General features: G+C 57.9%; 1 protein-coding gene across 1 annotated transcript in view; it reads right to left on the bottom strand.

The window, feature by feature from the left end:
- Positions 1-736: 736 nt before the first annotated feature.
- The window catches only part of KLHL25 (kelch like family member 25), a 35,395-nt gene continuing 18,991 nt past the window's right edge, over positions 737-17,140 (bottom strand). Inside the window, exons 2-3 of the mRNA XM_041752334.1 lie at positions 9,680-11,484; positions 737-2,547 (exon numbers count right to left, since the gene is read on the bottom strand). Coding sequence (XP_041608268.1) covers positions 9,704-11,473 — 1,770 coding nt within the window. The 5' untranslated portion in view covers positions 11,474-11,484 and the 3' untranslated portion in view covers positions 737-2,547; positions 9,680-9,703. The remainder of the gene's footprint in view (positions 2,548-9,679; positions 11,485-17,140) is intronic.

Genomic DNA, 17,140 nt, shown 5'->3' on the forward strand with positions numbered 1-17,140 from the left:
CCACCAGGGCAGGAGTGGGGACCCTAGGGGCTGGGCCTGGGGCTTGTGGAGGGACCTGGGAGGGCGTCTCAGCTTGGAGGTTCCGAGTGCATCACACTTTATCACACTTTCAAGAGCAACTCACTCCGATGATGCTCGTTTGACGTGATGACAAAGGATCTTCCCCTACTTCAGCACCTGAATCTCTTCTTCACTCTATCCCAGGCCGGTCTGGGCTCTGAGGGCCTGCACACCGCAGAGGTTCAGGGCACACGGGCGCCAGGAGTCACGCCCTGAGGTCAGACCCCAGGACGCTGCCCCGAGCCCACATTCCTGCAAGTTCATGTTAGCTGTGAAGGGAGGGGCGTGAGGTGACAGTAGGGGACAGGAACGTTGAGAGGCCGCAGAGTGCTAATGCTGGCCCCTGGGGGGAGCTCCGTTCATGCAGATGAGCCTCAGCCGGGGCTCCCCTACAGATGGGCCCATTCAAGAACTCCCCTGGAAGGGGCTGTCCAGGAAAGCAACCTGAATTCTACAGGAGGGTCAATTTAAGGTTTCACCCCTGGAGTCTGAGGAAAGGAAGTCAACTCATTTGGGTGCCGGGGGTCTGTGGGGAGGAGGCCTCTCCCTTCCCCACCAACTCACAGGAGGGGCGGATGCCAGGGGGCAGGCTTCGGGCCCTGGCTGGCGGGGCGAAATCCAAGTCGGCCCGTGCCTTATGTCCCAAGACCGGTCTCAGCACCCAAGGGAAGCAATATCTTTCTCAGCTCTTTTATTAAATTAGAAACAGGAGGGAAGAACACAACTTGGGGGAAGCACCACTGCAAGGCCTGTTGTGCTATGTGACAAGTGTGCTTAACTCACCTCGGCCATCCAGAAGCCCCGGGGCCTCCAGGCGAGCAGCTTCCTTCACCGCCCACAGCCCCAGCCACCCTGGCCTCACCATCTCCCAGACCAGAGCCCCAAGGTTGGGGGGCTGAGACTGTGCTCTCGGAGCCCAGGAGGCCAGCCTCTGTTACGGAGGGGTCTGCGGCCTCCAAGGGACCTGGAAATGCACAATCTGCTTCCAGCTTTTTCCCAAGTGGCAGCCAATGCCCTGGGGCTGGTGCTCATGGAAGGGGAGCCCAGCACCAAGGGCCCTCCCCAAGAGTTGCCCACAGGACCAGTGGCAGCAGGAAGGTCCTGTGAGGGGGCAGGGCGAAATTATGGGCAGCAACTCATTTGTGATGCAGCCCCATCGACAGTGCAGCCCGCTCTGGTGCCCAGTCCTGAACCAGCCAAGCAGCACCGAGCAAATGGCAGGCAGCTGGTAGGTGGCCAGAGAAGCCACAGGCTTGGCCCAGGCCCTTTCCCCCTCCAGTGGCACCCAGGGGTGGCAAGGGCTGGGCTGCAAACCCTAATACTAGGTGTGAGATGACCCGTCCAGAACCGCAGATATTGGGGACAGACGGAGGAGGGACCCAATGACTCGGGAGGTGGAGAAATGAGCCAAGAATTGGCAGTTCTCCTGGGGACCATTCTTATTTTTGGAGCTCAGTGAGCAAACACAGGCCAGCTGGAAGGCCCAGACTCAGAGGACAGCTGGTGCTGGTTGGGAGCCCGGTCACGGGCCTGGCTGCTGTTCTCTACGCCGAGGCGGCTGGTCTTGATAGGATCCAGAGGGGATGCCCTGGTGTAACCCAACCCTGAGGTCGCCGGCTCATCTCTGCTCCTAGTCTTGGGGAGCAAGGCCATATCCTGAGGGTAGTATGGCCCTGTCAGGAGATGGGGTCATTGCCACGTCTTGGGGTGGGCTGAGGAGAGGTGGGCTCTGAGGACATGGGGGGGGTCCTGAGTCCTGCTGAGACAGGGCACGAGTGTCCATCTGCCCCTGGGCACAGCTGGTCTGATGGAGAGGTGGTGAGAGCAAGGCCCGACTCTGGGGAGAGGCCCACATGTTTCCTCTTTCACGCTGAGGCTCTTGGTGTCGTTTGCTAATGAAGTCTTGTGGGTGCCACTGAGGTCACCTGACGGGTTTCCACCCCTGATACAAGTGTCCTCGATTTTCTCCTGGGCAACTCGTGTGCTGTCCTGGTGGACCCCGTTTCCCCGAGGCCCGAGACACCCTCTGTTGGGTGACATTATGATCACCAGGGGGAGGCAGTGAGGCCAAGGCTGTGCTGTTGGTGCCACGAGACCCCAAGGCAGCCCAGGACCGCCACCCTAACCTACCCAGGGCTCCTCCCTGCCCGGCCTCCCAGCCCCTGAACAGGACTTGCTTGATCAGGCCACCTCAACACTCTGCGGCTGTGTCTTCTCCCCGGCCAAGCGAGTCCTGTGTCATCCGCGCCCCTCTGGAAGGTCCTCTCCCCTCCAAGCCACTGCAAAGCAGGCACACAGGGCACTCGAGACAGCTTTTCCTCTCTTGTCTGAAGCTCAGAACAGTCCCCCCGAGACTGCTGCTCCCAGAGCTGGGGGTGGGAGGGTGCAGCTCCGGGGCAAGGCTGAGCTTCCTGCGGCGGCAGACAGGGTCAGGGCCACTCTGGGACAGTAGGGCTGCAGCCGCGGGTGGGGAGAGACAGGCAGAGTCTGCAGAGGAGAGGGAGGGAGAGCATGAGTCACGTCCACACGGCTCTGTCCTAACCTGGAACAAAGTGATAACCAAGGGGCCACATGTAAGGGGCTGGAACTCAGGCCCCGAGAGCAGAAGGCCTGGGCAGGAGGATGCAGCTCTGTCATGACCAGCACTGCAGCCGGGGCAGTTCAGCCATTTCCCTGGGCCCTGGTCACCTCACCTAGAACAGGGCAATGGCCACCTGTCCATCTGGCTACTCTGGCTCCGCACCCTGAGCACCTGCAACCCAGCAGGCACCATGCCTGGCTCTAGGAAGACAGGAGGGCGGGCAGACACCGCTACGGTCCCCGGGACCAGCCCCCAGGGGAGATATGTACCAATAATGTACCAATAAATGCATACAGTACTCACACAGTGACAGAAGGGCTGGATGGGAAAAACAAAAAAAAGGAGAGAGAGACCAGGCTTTTATTTTGGTGGAGGCTATGGGAAGGTGGTAGTATTTAACCTGAGGCCTGAAGGGGGCACAGGAGTTTGCCAGAGGAGGCAACAGCAGCCCAGGCAAGAGGAAGGGCACGGGCAGAGGCCCAGAGGTGGGATGTGAGCACGTCTAAAAATGTAAGCTGAGGCCAGTAAGGTCGAAGCGGGGGGGGGGGGGGGCCTGGGCAGAGAGCAGGGACACAGGCAGGGGCGCATCAGCCAGGCGGTCAGAAGACTGCTCGTCTGTGTCCTCCATCGGTATTTATGGGCCCTGACGCAGGCGATGGGGGCCGACGGTGGTGCACAAGGGAGCACAGGCCCCCAGGGTCACCAAACTCACACTGCAGCTGGGCTTCTCGTTCAACACAGCATCTGCCCTCTCTGAGCCTCATGTTTTCCGAAGAGGAGGCGATGGATCTCTGCCTCCCAGAGAGGAGAGAACCGGGTGGTTTGACGCTCAGGAGAGGTTTTGCATAGAATGTCCTTGGAGCAATTGAGGTAACCCAACTGGGCCAGTGTGGTCAATGTGAAAGGCCGACCCACTGCACAGCTCAGCACAGCCCTTCCTGACTCCACGTGGAGATGAGGCTGTGCGTGTGTGTCAGGGTGTGACACTCTCGGCTAGAGCCCCGGGGACAAAGGAAGGGGCACCGGAAGGGCTTAGCTGGGCAGGGAAGAGGAAGCGCTCAGCACAGTGCGGCAGGGGCTGTCCTCTCAGGCTCCGCAGGCAGCTGAACCCCAGTGGGGCAGCATTTTTTTTTTAAATTTTTTTTTATTATTATTTATTTATGATAGTCACAGAGAGAGAGAGAGAGAGAGGCAGAGACACAGGCAGAGGGAGAAGCAGGCTCCATGCACCGGGAGCCCAATGTGGGATTCGATCCCGGGTCTCCAGGATCGCGCCCTGGGCCAAAGGCAGGCACCGAACTGCTGCGCCACCCAGGGATCCCAGTGGGGCAGCATTTTAAGAGGTTCTTTGGAGTCCCATGGGAAGGGCGCCGGGAGCTCACCTAGATTTCCAGGCACCTGCTGATCCGCACCCCAGTTCAGGCCAGAAGGCACACTTATCAGGCCAGGGCTCAGAGGTGGCCCTGACTGAGGAGGCACATTTGTGCCAGGGGACATGGACAATGTCCCTCCAGCATGCTGAGCTGCCCGAAGGAGTCTCACGGGAGCTCTGGAAAGGCAGAGAAGCCAGCCTTGGCACGGGCAGATGGAGCTCTCCAGGAAACCTGCACACCGGCCAAGAGGCAAAGAGGCAAGGCCATCTCTGCAGGACATCAATGAATGATGACACCATTTTTGGTTTTACAGCTTTGGTCAGATTTACCCTGCACACTTGTGTCTGCTATACGACACCTACACACATAGCTCTACGTTTAGAGCTACTTGTAAGTCTGCATGCATTTAAGTAACATTTAAAAATTCAAGCCAGCAATGGAATCTGTAGGACTTTTTTCCTTCTGAGTAGGGCATGGCCCTGGCTCCCTCACTGCCAAGGCTTCTGGAAGATTGGCCTGAACACTGCAGGAAGTGCCCAGGGGGTCAGCAACCCTCTGATACTGGGGTGGGTGAAGGCCCCTCCCAAGTGAGAACCTGGGTCATGAAGCCCCTAACATCCCAAGATGCTCTAGAGTGGCAAATCCAAACCTCTGGGGCCTGTCCCTGCTCCATACCTTCGGCAGATGAGGGGCTCCCCCTGAGGCAAGGCCCACTGCTGCCCCCCAACCAAACTTCAAGGCCACCCATGCCAGGGGTGAGGGGCTGTGGGACCCTGACCCTGGGAGTGGTCCCCTTGGGCCATCTCGAGTTGTTAAAGAGGAGACAGCACCTAAAGGCACGCCTACGGTAGAGGAATTGGGGAACACACTGCCCAGCTCCTGAACTCCCTCTGGCTCAGCCCACAGCTGTCCCAATCTGGGCCACCCCAATTTTGGGCAGGTGCTTCTCTGAGGCCTGGTCTCCTTGTCTGTGAGATGGGACACTCCACCTTGCAGGTGTGGGGTCAGTGGTCACCCCGCACTGCCCATGCAGCTGGCCTGGCAACCCCTCCTACTGCTCTGACAATCCTGGGAGTTGTTGGTGAGGTGTCTGCTCCGCTGGACTGCAGCAAGGGAGGGTGGCTAGCATCCTGATCCCAGGCCTGGCATGGGGCCAACCCCGGGGAAACCTGCTGAGTGCAAGACTGTGGGTGCAGGGACAGACGGATGGACCTGGGGTGTTTCAGAAGGCCCGAACTCCTGCCCGGGCACCTTTCTCATGACACCAGGCCCATCCGAGTGGATCTGTGCTCTGGTATTTCCTCTCAGTGGCAATTTCTTTTAAGGCAGGATAGAATGTGCTGAGTCGCCCCTCCTGTGGCAGTGACCGAGCCCCTTGCAGGGCCCCATCGGGGAATAATGGGCTCAGTCTTTCCCAGAGCTGGGATTGGAGGCCCCTCCACCCCCACACCCCAAGTGGCTGGGTCCCAACAATGACTGTGGGGAGATGAGCTCCTGGTGGCCTGGACACTTGCCCGGCACGCTGGTGGGGGTCAGGGGAAGAGAGATGAGGGCACTATGTCTTTAAAGGGTTTAGTGGGGGCAGGGAGACCCAGTGGGAGAGAAAAAGAGAAAAGAACATTCATGGCTAGTCTATACTTGGCGGGTAACCCAGGGTAACCCAGACCCTGCTCCAGGGGCCTCCCAGCTGCCACTGGCTGCTGTCGCCCAGATACGTGGTTCTGGCGGTGACACTGGGGCTCAGAGGCTGGTCCTGGAGCTCCGGATGGCATTAAGCTTCCCACACAGCAATTCATCCCTACACAGCTGGGTGGCCACCGGTGCTGGTCCCATGCTTGATGCCAGGGTGCAGACGTGAGGATCCCCTGGCTCTCCAGATGCCCGCAAGCCTGGGGCATTTCTGGGGCTCAAATCCCACTGCAACCCTTACTAGCTATTCACCTGATGCCAACAACCTATCCTCTGTCTTAACTGCCACCTTTGCAGCTATGACATCTATGACAATGCGTTCTGAAAAGCAAAGGAAATCATGACTAGAGCGCTCACTGTAGACGCAGGCACCCACCAGAACTCTCAAGGCCGGTAGCCCAAACAGGGCAATGAAGTCCTGGGGGAGACCAAGAGGACATCGTCTGGGGTGATCCTGAGGGGCTGCAGAGTGCAGGCAACCTCTGGTTGGTGGCTCTGTAAGTCAGAGTCTCACAGGATGGACAAGGGGTCAGGGGACAGCAGGACCCTCCAGGCACAGAGGAGGAAGGCCCCCAAACTGGGTCTTACCCTGCTCCCTGCAGGAGGGTCTGGGACGGCAGGCACAGGGAAGTGAATCTGGGGATACAGGGCCTGTCCTCCGGCCCCGGCACTGGGCCCGGGGACTCCCGGCTGGTAGCCAGCCTCAGTGGGAAGTGTCATGGTCAACTGGGGTGCCCATGGCAGGTGGAAGGGGAGGCACCAGGCACGCTATGCCTCTGCTCTTCCTGACCTTTCCTTGCAGAGGGCACTCGGCCTGGGCTCCTCCTGCACCTCATTCAGGCGCAATGGCTCAGCACCCCCCACTGCCTCTGTTGCAGGGCAAGAGCTGAAGGACCCTCTGCCTCTGTTGCAGATGGTGCTGGCGGAAGAGCTTGGGAAACCTGCGGCCGGGAGATGCTCACACACTCCTGTGCTGGCCTGGCTCTGGGAGGGCAGGGCCCAGGCATGCTTGCCAGTGGGATGCAGGACAGGCTCTGTCATGTGCAATTAGCCTCTTTGCACCTGCTTCCTCCTCCCAGAAGTGGGGCTGACAACATCACCCCCACGGTGGACTGGGCCAAGCTAAAGGGATAAGGCCTTGGCAGTCCTCAGATGGGCACACGTCATGTCTGACTATGGGCGATAGACTCTTTGAGAAGGAGGAGGTGGCCCAGGGACATGGAGAGGCTCCCACCGCCTAAGGCATCCAAAGCCATCATAGTCACCATACTTTGGCGTCACCACCTGGTATAGCAGCGACTCCGGGGGCACCTGGGTGGCTCAGTTGGTCTGGTGTCTGCCTTCGGCTTAGGTCACAATCTCCGCGTCCTGGGATCGAGCCCCGCTTTGGGCTCCTTGGTCAGCAGTGTATCTGCTTCTGCTTCTCGCTCTCTCTCTGCCCCTCCACCTCACTCATTCTCTTTCTCTCAAATACATAAATAAAATCTTAAAAAAAAAATTCAACTCTGAACCTACCCCTCCCTGACCTATATAAGTACTGGGAGTAATACAGTTGTTGCTTCTGTATTCAAAATGGCAAGGCTCAGCTTAGGTGATGCGGTTCCACATAATGAGGGTCAAGCAGCCAGTGAGAGCCAGAACCAAGGAGAGATGTGAGCTTCGCTCCCCCCACTCCTCCCCGTGCCTGGAATGGGGAAAATCCCTAGAAAGGTACAGGGCTTATGAGGCCTGCTGGCTTGCCCCCGCACCTTCCCACATGGGGTCAAACTACTGTCCAGGGTCATGGGGAAGGGTGAGCACCAGTAGGAGGAGCCCTCGGGCCCCACAGAGCGAGGGAACAGGGAAGCCACATGGACGTGCCATTCTCCTCTTATAGCTTCTAGCCCAGGGGACCAACCACTTGGGCTACTTAGATTTTTCTCCCAAAGGAGAGAGCAGATTAAAACAAAACAGGCAACCTCAGAAGGGGACAAAGCCCCCTCCTGTCTAGATGGGCTTTCAGGAGCCCGAACACTCCAGATGTAGGAGGGAATGTGGCTTGGGCCAGCCTCGTGGGCTGGTACGTTCCAGTCAGGACCTCGAAGGCCCAGCCGACCTGGATCTCCGGGCTAGAGCAGGTGCTTTGTGTGGAGGGGCAGTCCCACCTCAGTCTGACCTCTCTGCTGTGAAGAGCCTACTGCACGCGCACCAGCAGCCACCGCGGCAGGGAGGCAATCAGGTATTTGGTCCAGGCTGGTGCCTGGGGGTTTCTGTGCCTGGCCTGAGGGCCAGTTTCTCAGAGCTGTGGCTGCTGACCTGCCCTCCCGGGTGGGAAGGCTATCCTGCATGGCCTCTTCTTGGGCTGGAGGCAGAGCCTGGGATCCGTCACCCCATGCCCCAGCTTCTCAGAGCCTCTGGGACCTATGTCTCCCTGCCTCCCACTCACCCTGGGGTCCCCAGAACTCAGTCCTAAGGGCTGAGGACCTGCTGCCTTTGCCCCAGGTATGAGGGGCCCAGGAGAAGGGCTCAGGGTTAGGACATCCTGGCTTCCCTAGGGCCTGACCCAATGTGGTGGCACAAGAACACAAACCCTTCCCTGGTGCCTACAAATCTACCATCCCTTTCCAGCCCCTACTCCTAAGCTCCCTGCCAGGCTGGCTCAGTACTGGAGTTGGTCCTGCCCCAGAAGGGCTGCAAGAGAGGCCCCACCCCACCCCTCAGAAGAGGCCTGTCCAGGTAAGCTGGTCCTTCCCTTCACCTGACTCTGCACCTGCCCTCAGGCCTTGGGCAAGTCCCTTCTGTGTCTCCCCATCCCTCCATTACCCCCAAAGAGCACCTGACTGTGTCCCTCAGCTCCCTGTCATCCACTTTTGGGTAAGGACCTCACATAACTGCAGGAGCAGTAACTTGGGCAGTACTCTGCAGCAGGCCCTGCCTGGCCAGGGTTCCCTACTGTGACACTCGCTCTAAGGGAGACCCACTAACATCTATACAGGACAGAAGCAGCACCCCATTTCCTCCACGGGGTGCCCAGCCCCACAGCTCTAGCATGCCCCTTGCCCCTTAAGTGCTCCCGTCCATCATCCTTATTTCTCAGGGACCCTGGGGTGCTGCTTGCATGCTGGATGCACACTGGGACTCACCTGGAACTGTGGAAGCCCTGGCTCACCTGGTCTGGGGTGTGGCATGTGCTTTAGCATTTGTATTGTAAATAAATCTGGCCTTTGCTCTTGACTTTGGGACATTATCAGTTGTACCCAATAGACTGTCCTTGTTCAGGGCAGGGGTGAGGGTGGGCACATCCATGTGACTTAGGGTAGGGGCTTTGGGTCATGTGGTACCAGGGGACCCAGAGTTGAAGAGTAACCCCAATGGGCAATCAAGCTCCGGTAAAAACTGTGGATACCAGAGCTTGTGTAGCATCCCCAATGGGCAATATCCCGTGTGTACGGCCACTCACTGAGGTAGGTGCAGTAACGCTGTCCTGAACACACGGAGAGGCCTCTGCCCCACTCGTCCCTGTCTGTGGCTGATCTTAACCTATATCCCGTCCCTGTAGCAGACCAGGACCGTGAACATAACAGCCTGCAGTGTATTCTGAGTCTTTCCAGTGAATGCTCGAATCTGAGAGTGATTTTGGGAAGCCCTAAGCTGCCGCTGTCAGATATGAGGATGCTCTTGTGTAGAGACGGCCCTTAGACTCGGCCGACTAGCCTAAATGCCACGCAGTAATTGTCAAAAGATCCCTGGTGATTGTGAGGTGCAGCCACACTTGGAAAGCACTGCACTGCCCTGAGGCGGTGGTCCCCATCTGGCAGAAGGCTTATATGCTTTGCTCAAGGTTAACTGCAAGGAAGGAGCAGAGCTACACTTTAGCTCCAGACCTGGAAGAGGCTCCCAGAGCCCCTGGCCACTTGCTGCCCCAACCAGCCTTCCCTGGAGGACACGGCGACCCTGACCCAGGGTGGGAGCAGGCCCCGGGGTGTTGGGGACTCACCTGGCTGGGCTCTGCAGGTGCTCCTCACGAGGGCAGGTGCTTCCAGGTGCTGACAAAGGCAGTGGGGATGAGCGAGTAGGGCACGGTGGTGATGCAGTTCCACGTGTCCGAAGTGGGGTCATAGCAGTCCAGGGTCTTACACCTCTGGGTCCCAAAGTAGCCCCCCACCACATAGAGCTTGTTGCCCGAGGCCAGGGCGTGGCAGGACATGCGTTTGGCGGTCATGTCCCCGATCCGCGTCCACTGGTTGGTCTCACAGTCAAAGCGGTAGGCTGAGGCAGCTGTGAACTCCGTGTCCCCTCCCATGATGAAGATCTGGCTGCCCAGCACGGCGGCTGCCGTGTACCGCCAAGGCTGGGGGCACTCGGCCTTGATGGTCCACCGGTTCTCCGAGGGGTCGTAGCACTGGACTTTGGACACCATGTCTCGGTGGATGCTGGTCCCTCCAAAAACAAAGAGCTTCAGCTTGGCACTCACCACTGCGGCGTTGCTGACGCCATCCCTCAATGGGGCCACCATTGTCCACTTGTTAGCCCCGGGGTCGTACTTTTCCACCTGCTTCAGGGAGACCGAAGGGGAGGCAGGGAAGACGCCTGCCAGGGACGTGTGCCCTCCGACCACGTAGAGGCAGTTCTCCAGCTCAGCCGAGCCATGACCAAAGCGGGCGATCAGCATGGGTGCCGCCTTGGACCACTCCTCGTGGACAGTGTCATATACCCACACGTCCTTAGAGACTCCGTTCTCAGAGCCCCGGCCCCCAGTCACATAGACCTTGCAGCCGATCGCTGAGGCGCTAAACTCCTTGCGGGGGCTGGGCAGGTCCGCCTTTGGGATGATCTCCTTGGCCTTGTGGTCCACCTGGTAGATCTTGTCGCACATGAAGGTCTGGCCCCCCAGGATCAGCAGCGTGTGGCCTGCCTTGCGTGGCCGGGCACAGGGGCTGGTGACCACCCCATCGTTCTGCAGGATCTTGGTCTTGCATCGGAGCGCCTCGTCTATGATAAGCCTGGTGCGCTCATCAGCCATGAGGAGGGCCTCGCCGGAGACGGCCTCCTTCAGGCAGTCAGAGGGCAGCAGGGCCAGCCGCACGCTGCGGAGGAGCTCGGGCAGGTGGGCCTTTCTCTGCTCTAGGTCGTGCTTCACCCATTGCAGGATGGCCTCAAAGACCACGCGCTCGTCCTCTGTCTCCAGCTCGTCACTGGAGATGAGGTCCAGCAGGGTGTCCTTGGACAGGCTGTTGAAGTCCTCGCTCTGCCGCACTGTCTCGAAGTGCACCAGGCACATGCGCCAGGAGAACTCGTACAGCCGGCGGCACTGGTGCGCGTCCGACAGCAGCATCATGCCCAGGCAGTTGGAGGGGAAGAGGTTCTTCTCCAGGAACTCGGCAGCGGCGTCCCGCACATCGTGGAACTGCAGCATGTCGCCCGCCTCCAGGAGCGACTCTGCGTTCTCCTCGTTGATGACGATGCGGGATGAGTAGGCGAAGTCCAGCAGCAGCTCCAGCACCTCGGGGTGCAGGTTGTCCTGGAAGTTGACCGTGTCATCTCGGCTCTCCCGCAGCCCGTGGCTGAACATGGCCTCGAAGTAGCGGCTGGACGCGGCCAGCACGGCGCGGTGGCAGGGGAAGGCGCGGTCCCCCGCCCAGAGCGTGACGTCGGTGAACATGCGGTGCTTGCGCAGCGTGTTCAGGTGGGCCAGCACGCAGTCGGGGTGGGAGGCTTTGTGGAAGAGGGTGATGTTCATGGACCCCGTGCTGCTCCGCGACTTCCGGGTCTCGTGGACGCTGACCGACATGCTGAGCCGACCTGCCAGGGGACAAGGCCACAGGTGAGAGGGGCCGGCCCCGGCTCCCTGTTCAGCTGGGCCCTGGCCCGCTGCAGCTCACCCTCCAGCCCCTCCTCTCTCCGCTCTGCCGCTCCCCTCAGCCAGGGACGGTGCGGGTGGGAGGGGCTGGCTTTTACCCTGCCCTTCGGAAACTGATTTTGTTGATTTCGGACCAGCTTTGGAACCAAACATCTGTGGCCTGGAAATGAGCCACCTCTGGGTGAGTTTGAGCTGCGGTTGCCTCCCATGGTCAAGGGAGGATGTATATGGTGGCCTCAGGCCATTAAGTGGATGTCAGGTCAGAGCAGGGCTAAATAGCATGTGCCCTGGGACACATCCTACTCTCAGGCTGTCCTCTGGGGACACGGCTCTCGTGGCCTGATTCTCCAGCTGGGGAAGCCAAGGCTCAGAGAAGCCAAGTGGCCGTCCCAAGTGCCAGAGCCGGGACTCCCATATGGGCTATCCAGTTCCAAGCCCAAGCTCTACTCTCTGTGGGCCCAAGGAGATGGGACTCTTTCAGGGTTTTCTGTGGCAGGCTGGAAGCAATGAGCCCAAGAGCCGCAGACCGCAGGCAGAGCCTTAAGTCCTCCCTTCCCCTGTTCCCAGTGGGACCTGTCTTGAGCTGGGCTCCAAGCAGCACTGGCCAAAATTCCTCCTCTCCCTCACCCTTGGGAAATTCCTAAGAGCCTCCGCTACAGCCCAAGGGCTCAGTGTAGACCTGTTCTCCAAATCCAGGGTCTTTCAAGGCCTCCTGACCCAGTGGGAATGAGCACGGGTTGGAGGCAAAGACGGCTGATCAGTGGCTCACCTGCAAGGCACCTGCTCAATTCTGTTTGATCCCAAACAAGAAAGCCACAAGAAAGGCCCAAGAGACAGTAAGACATGCCAACCAGTAACGTGGAGCAGATTTGCTTTTGGCTGAAGCCTCTGGAAAGCCCACAACCAAAGGAGCTTCTTTAGTCCCTACAGGTGACTCTAGGATCCTAGGCCTAGGTGACAGTGGTCACCTCACCTGCCTCCCTCCTTTGTCCTTCTTTGCCAGGCCAGGACTCGGGGCTCAAAGGGCTGCTCTGTGTAGGCAGACACAGTCCTGTCACACAGTTGAATTTGGGGGATTCCAAGGCACTTTAATTCAAGTCCAAGTGATGGTACAACCCTGATGCACTGCAGTGCTGTGGAAGCCTGGCTCAGAATATGGGCAGGCAAAATTGTATGTCTTGAGCAAAAGTGGTCCCAAAGCACCCTCAAAAGCCTGTGCTCCCTTCTTCCTGCTGGTAATGAGCCCCTCCCCAAAAGAAACCCCAAATCTCTTCTTATTCCTTTTAAATTTTCAAAAGTCTATGATTACCCCACCCCCACTCCAAGTCAATTTTCTGCTTAAGTAATAATCTGGTAAAGGAAGGAAGCGATTTCATGCTTCAGTGAAATTGTAAATTAGCATCCAAGTACACTGCTGTCTCTCTCTCTCACTCCTCCCCTGGCAAAGAACCAGAGAAACCACAAACTGACGTGCTCTGAGCTGCCCGGGCAAGGCCCCTGCTCCCGGGCCTGGGCAGGAAAGGCGCAGGGGCTGGGTCTGGCCCTGCTGCTCCAGGCCCCCAAACTCCAGGCTGCTGGCCCACCAGGGATGCTGCTATATACACCTGCCCCTGCAGGCCACAAGGTCAAGGTTCTGAGGTTAGTCCACGGGGGTGGGAGCAGTGCCCGGCAAGAGCATAAGAGAGCTGGGTCCAGGTCCAGGCTGGACAGGTGGTCCCCATTCAACCACTGCCCTGGGGCACCTCTCCCTTGAACCCCTGTTTTTTCTTCCGTGAAACAAAGTCCCTGTCCTGCTGGGACCTCAGAGTCACTTGGTTGTTGGCAGTTATTTATAGAACCTGCCCTCTGAGCCTGGCCCTGGGATCAGGTAGCCCAGAGACTGAGAAGCTGCAGTGGCGTAGCCCACAGAAGCTTTACCAGCAGCTCTGTACTCTGAATTCCAGACACCACAACACGTTTTTCCTAATCTTGCTCACAGACCCTTTCCCAAATGTGGCCATTAATCGAGTGACTCCATCCATCTTGTCCCCACTGTGCCTGGGCCGAACAGGAGCTATGGCCTCTGACCTGTGCACCACACTGAGGGCATGGCTCCAAGGACTCCAATCCAGAGAGCCAGGTGGAGACTCTATGGAAGGAGTTAAGGGCAGGACAAAGCATGACTCAAAGAATGAGAAAGTGTCAAAAAGCAGGGCAAATGCCAGCAGAGCAGCCACGTCTGCCCTGAGAATGAGGTTAAGGGGTGCGCTCTCCAAAGCCAATGCTGAGTGAGCAGCCAGGCTCCAGAGCTGACTGACCTCTTGCTCAGCACCAAGATGCCTGACCGCTGATCCAAATTCCCTGCACAGGAGAAGAGCCAGAGATGGGCACACACCCCAACAGGTTCCCACCCCCAGAGAGGTGCCTGTCCGGGCACCTCCGTACCCAGAGCAGAGGCACCTGCCTGGCTGTTTCCCCAGACTGTCCCACCTCTTTCTGGGCAGTGCCTCGCTCTGAACCAATCTCCTGGGGACAGCAGCCATCACTCCTGCACTGGCTTGCCCCGGACCCTGAGGCGAGGTGATCGCGTCCCAGAAACCTCATGACTCCAGGAGGTGCAGGTCTCATCACCCCAGTTTACAGATGAGGACGCGGAGGCCCAGACACAGGAAGGGAATCACAAGAGATGTGAATCTCTGGCCAGGCCTGTAGGTTCCCAGGGCTGTGTTTCAGCTCTGGCCTGGCCAGCATGGGAGGACAGGTCTCAGAACCAGTGGCCTGCGTGCTACATGCCCTGTGGTGGGCTCATCTCAACCACAACACATCTGGAAGCTGGTCACCTCAACCATAACGTGTCCAGGAGAATTGCTCAGCATTGCCTCTAAATCTGCTGCTCTCCAGCCCAGGAAAATGAGCAATGGCACCAACATGCTCCTTCTTATTTAGACCCAATCTCCAGGCTCTCCCCAGCACCCCTTACCAGAACGCTCTCTGCAGTCCTGTGGCTCTGCCTCTTAAATGAGTCCTGGGTCTGATCCTTCTCCCTGCCTCCGTCCCTCCCTGGATGACTAGAAACGCCCCACCCAGTTCTGCTTCTGCTCTCCATGATGCTCCTGATCTGTGCTACGTTTGCACACCACAGGGATCCAAAAGCATCACCTGGATCCCATCATGCCAAGTCACAACCCACCAGGGGCATCCCAGCACCCTCAGGGAAATCCCAAGTTGTCCCTGTAGCCACTAGGCTGCACATGAGTTGACCCCTCCTCACTGACTGTCCTCTGTCTTCACCTCGTGTTACTTCCCACCCTACTCACGCCTTCAGGCCACAGTGGACTTCTTATTGGGCCTCAGGACCTTTTCACATGCTGCTCCTCTGGCTGGAAGGCTCCCCACATGTCACTTTTCTGCATGGCTTGCTCTGTCACCTTCTCAGAGAGTAAGTGACTTGACTGACCACCCTGTTGAGGTCACCTCCTCTCCACCCCTCACCCACTTCTTCCTTCCTCACAGTACTCATTGCTACATAACATTATGCACTTGTCTCCTGTCTCCCCAACCTGCTAAAGGTGGGAACCATGTGTGGACTAACTGATGTGACTCCAATACCCAGCAGGACCGGACACAGAGCAGCCACTTAATCTGACTGAATGAACCCACTGGTCCCTGCCTCTGCTCATGAGGAAGCCTGGAAACTCACTTCCCCTGACGTCTACTGGGGTGCTCATTCAGCCACTCTTCAGACCAAAAGAGGATGAAGGCTGGGACAGTGGAGGCTGTGGGCGGTGGGGGGAGGGCACAACAAAGGGTGTGTGCGGGGGACACGCTGCCTCCAGTCAGCACGGACACCCTGACTGCTGTCAGAACCACCCTCCTCTGGGCACTCAAGCCTGGGTGGCCGAAGTGGCACATCACTGAGCCCTGGGGCTGCCTGCATGCCAGGCCTGGCCAATCAGAGTGCCATCCTCCCAGCCACTACAACGGGCCAAGGAGATGCTAGTCGGTGACATTTACTGGAACTGCAGAGAATGAAGCAGGTGCTGAAGGACAGGAGCAGGGCAGGGGCAGGACGGATGGTGGCCACACTGCCCAAGACAGGAGCTGCACAGAGGATGCACAGTGGCACCCCTCGTCCCTGCCCAGCTTGAAGCCGGCCTGCCTTTCCCCTTCCTTTTTGTCCTACAGATGTTTTTGTCACTTGCCATCTAGAGTCCCAACCAGTACAAGCACTAAACATCAGTTCCCTGGATCAGTGAGCAGGGGCTGCTCTCCTTGCTAAGGGGTCTTCACTGTGTGAGTCCCTCTGCCCTTTCCACCTGCAGGAAGGCCACCTCAGACAACAGAGAACGGGTTTCAGGAGATCCTTTTCCGTGTTTACCACCAGTTACACACACAGTCTTCTGCAGGGCAGGGGATACAGAGTGTGCAGGACACAGGGTCCCGTTCAGTGGCAGGAGGGGCGAGCATTCGAGAGCGTGTGTTCAAGGGCCGTCTCCTTGGCTCCCTGCCTTGGGGGCCACGATAAATCAGATGCTCTCATGCTTCGTGTATCATAGAACTATTTAGATTACCTCAGCATCATCCTGGGCTTTGATGGATTTAAGGCCCATGATATACAGCCATGCTCCAGACCAGCAATGTATCATCCTGCTAAGAGGTATTGATCTGCCTCAGACAACACCTCCCTCCGTTCCCTACACTGCACTTCTCACCTGCACAGAAGCAGTGAAAAGGCACCAGATAACAACGTGCCCAGCTCACTTCTCCCCTCATCCGTGGCAAGTTAACTAAATGCACAAGGAAACAAAGCAGCTGAGGGGTAAGACCTCCAGAAGAAATTCACCATGCTCTCCAAAGATCCCGGTGCGGGAAAGCCAAAGGCCTCTGTTCCCGAAAGGAAAAATGCACCACAGACAATCAGAGCTGCTGTCAGGGCGCGCCTGGGTGGCTTGGCTGATTAAGCATCTGACTTTTGGCTTTGCCTCAGGTCATGATCTCAGTCAGGGTTCTGTGATCAAGCCCCCTGTCCAGCTCTGCTGGAGATTCTCTCTCCCTCTGCCTCTGCTCCTCCCTGCTATGCGCATGTGCACGCTCCCTCTTTATCTAACATATAAATAAATCTTTTTTTTTTTTAGCTTTTTGTTTATTTATTCATGAAAGACACAGAGAGAGGCAGATATAGGCGGAGAGAGAAGTAGGCTCCCTGTGGGGCGCCTGATGTGGAATTCGATCCCAGGACCCTGAAATCATGACCTGTGCCAAAGGCGAAGGCTCAACCACTAAGCCACCCAGATGCCCCTCATAAATAAATCTTAAAAAAGAAAGAAAGAAAGAAAGAAAGAAAGAAAGAAAGAAAGAAAGAAAGAAAGAAAAAGAAAAGGAAAGAAAAGAAAAGAAACCCTGCTGTCGGTGCCACTGTCCAGAGGCCTGGCTGCAGCACTAACCCCCTCTCCGCCTCCCTCTAGCAGCCAGGAGTCCGCCACCCTCAAAACGAGGATGTCATCGTTACTGTTCTTCAGTAGAGGCCAGAGGGAGTGGGAAAGCCCAGGGGCTCGCTGTGGTGGCAGGTAATGTAGCTCAGACTCACTTGTCAAAGCAAGCTTCCCAAGCAATTCCCAT

This window comes from Vulpes lagopus, chromosome 4 (assembly GCF_018345385.1).
Source record: "Vulpes lagopus strain Blue_001 chromosome 4, ASM1834538v1, whole genome shotgun sequence".
Lineage (NCBI taxonomy): Eukaryota > Metazoa > Chordata > Mammalia > Carnivora > Canidae > Vulpes > Vulpes lagopus.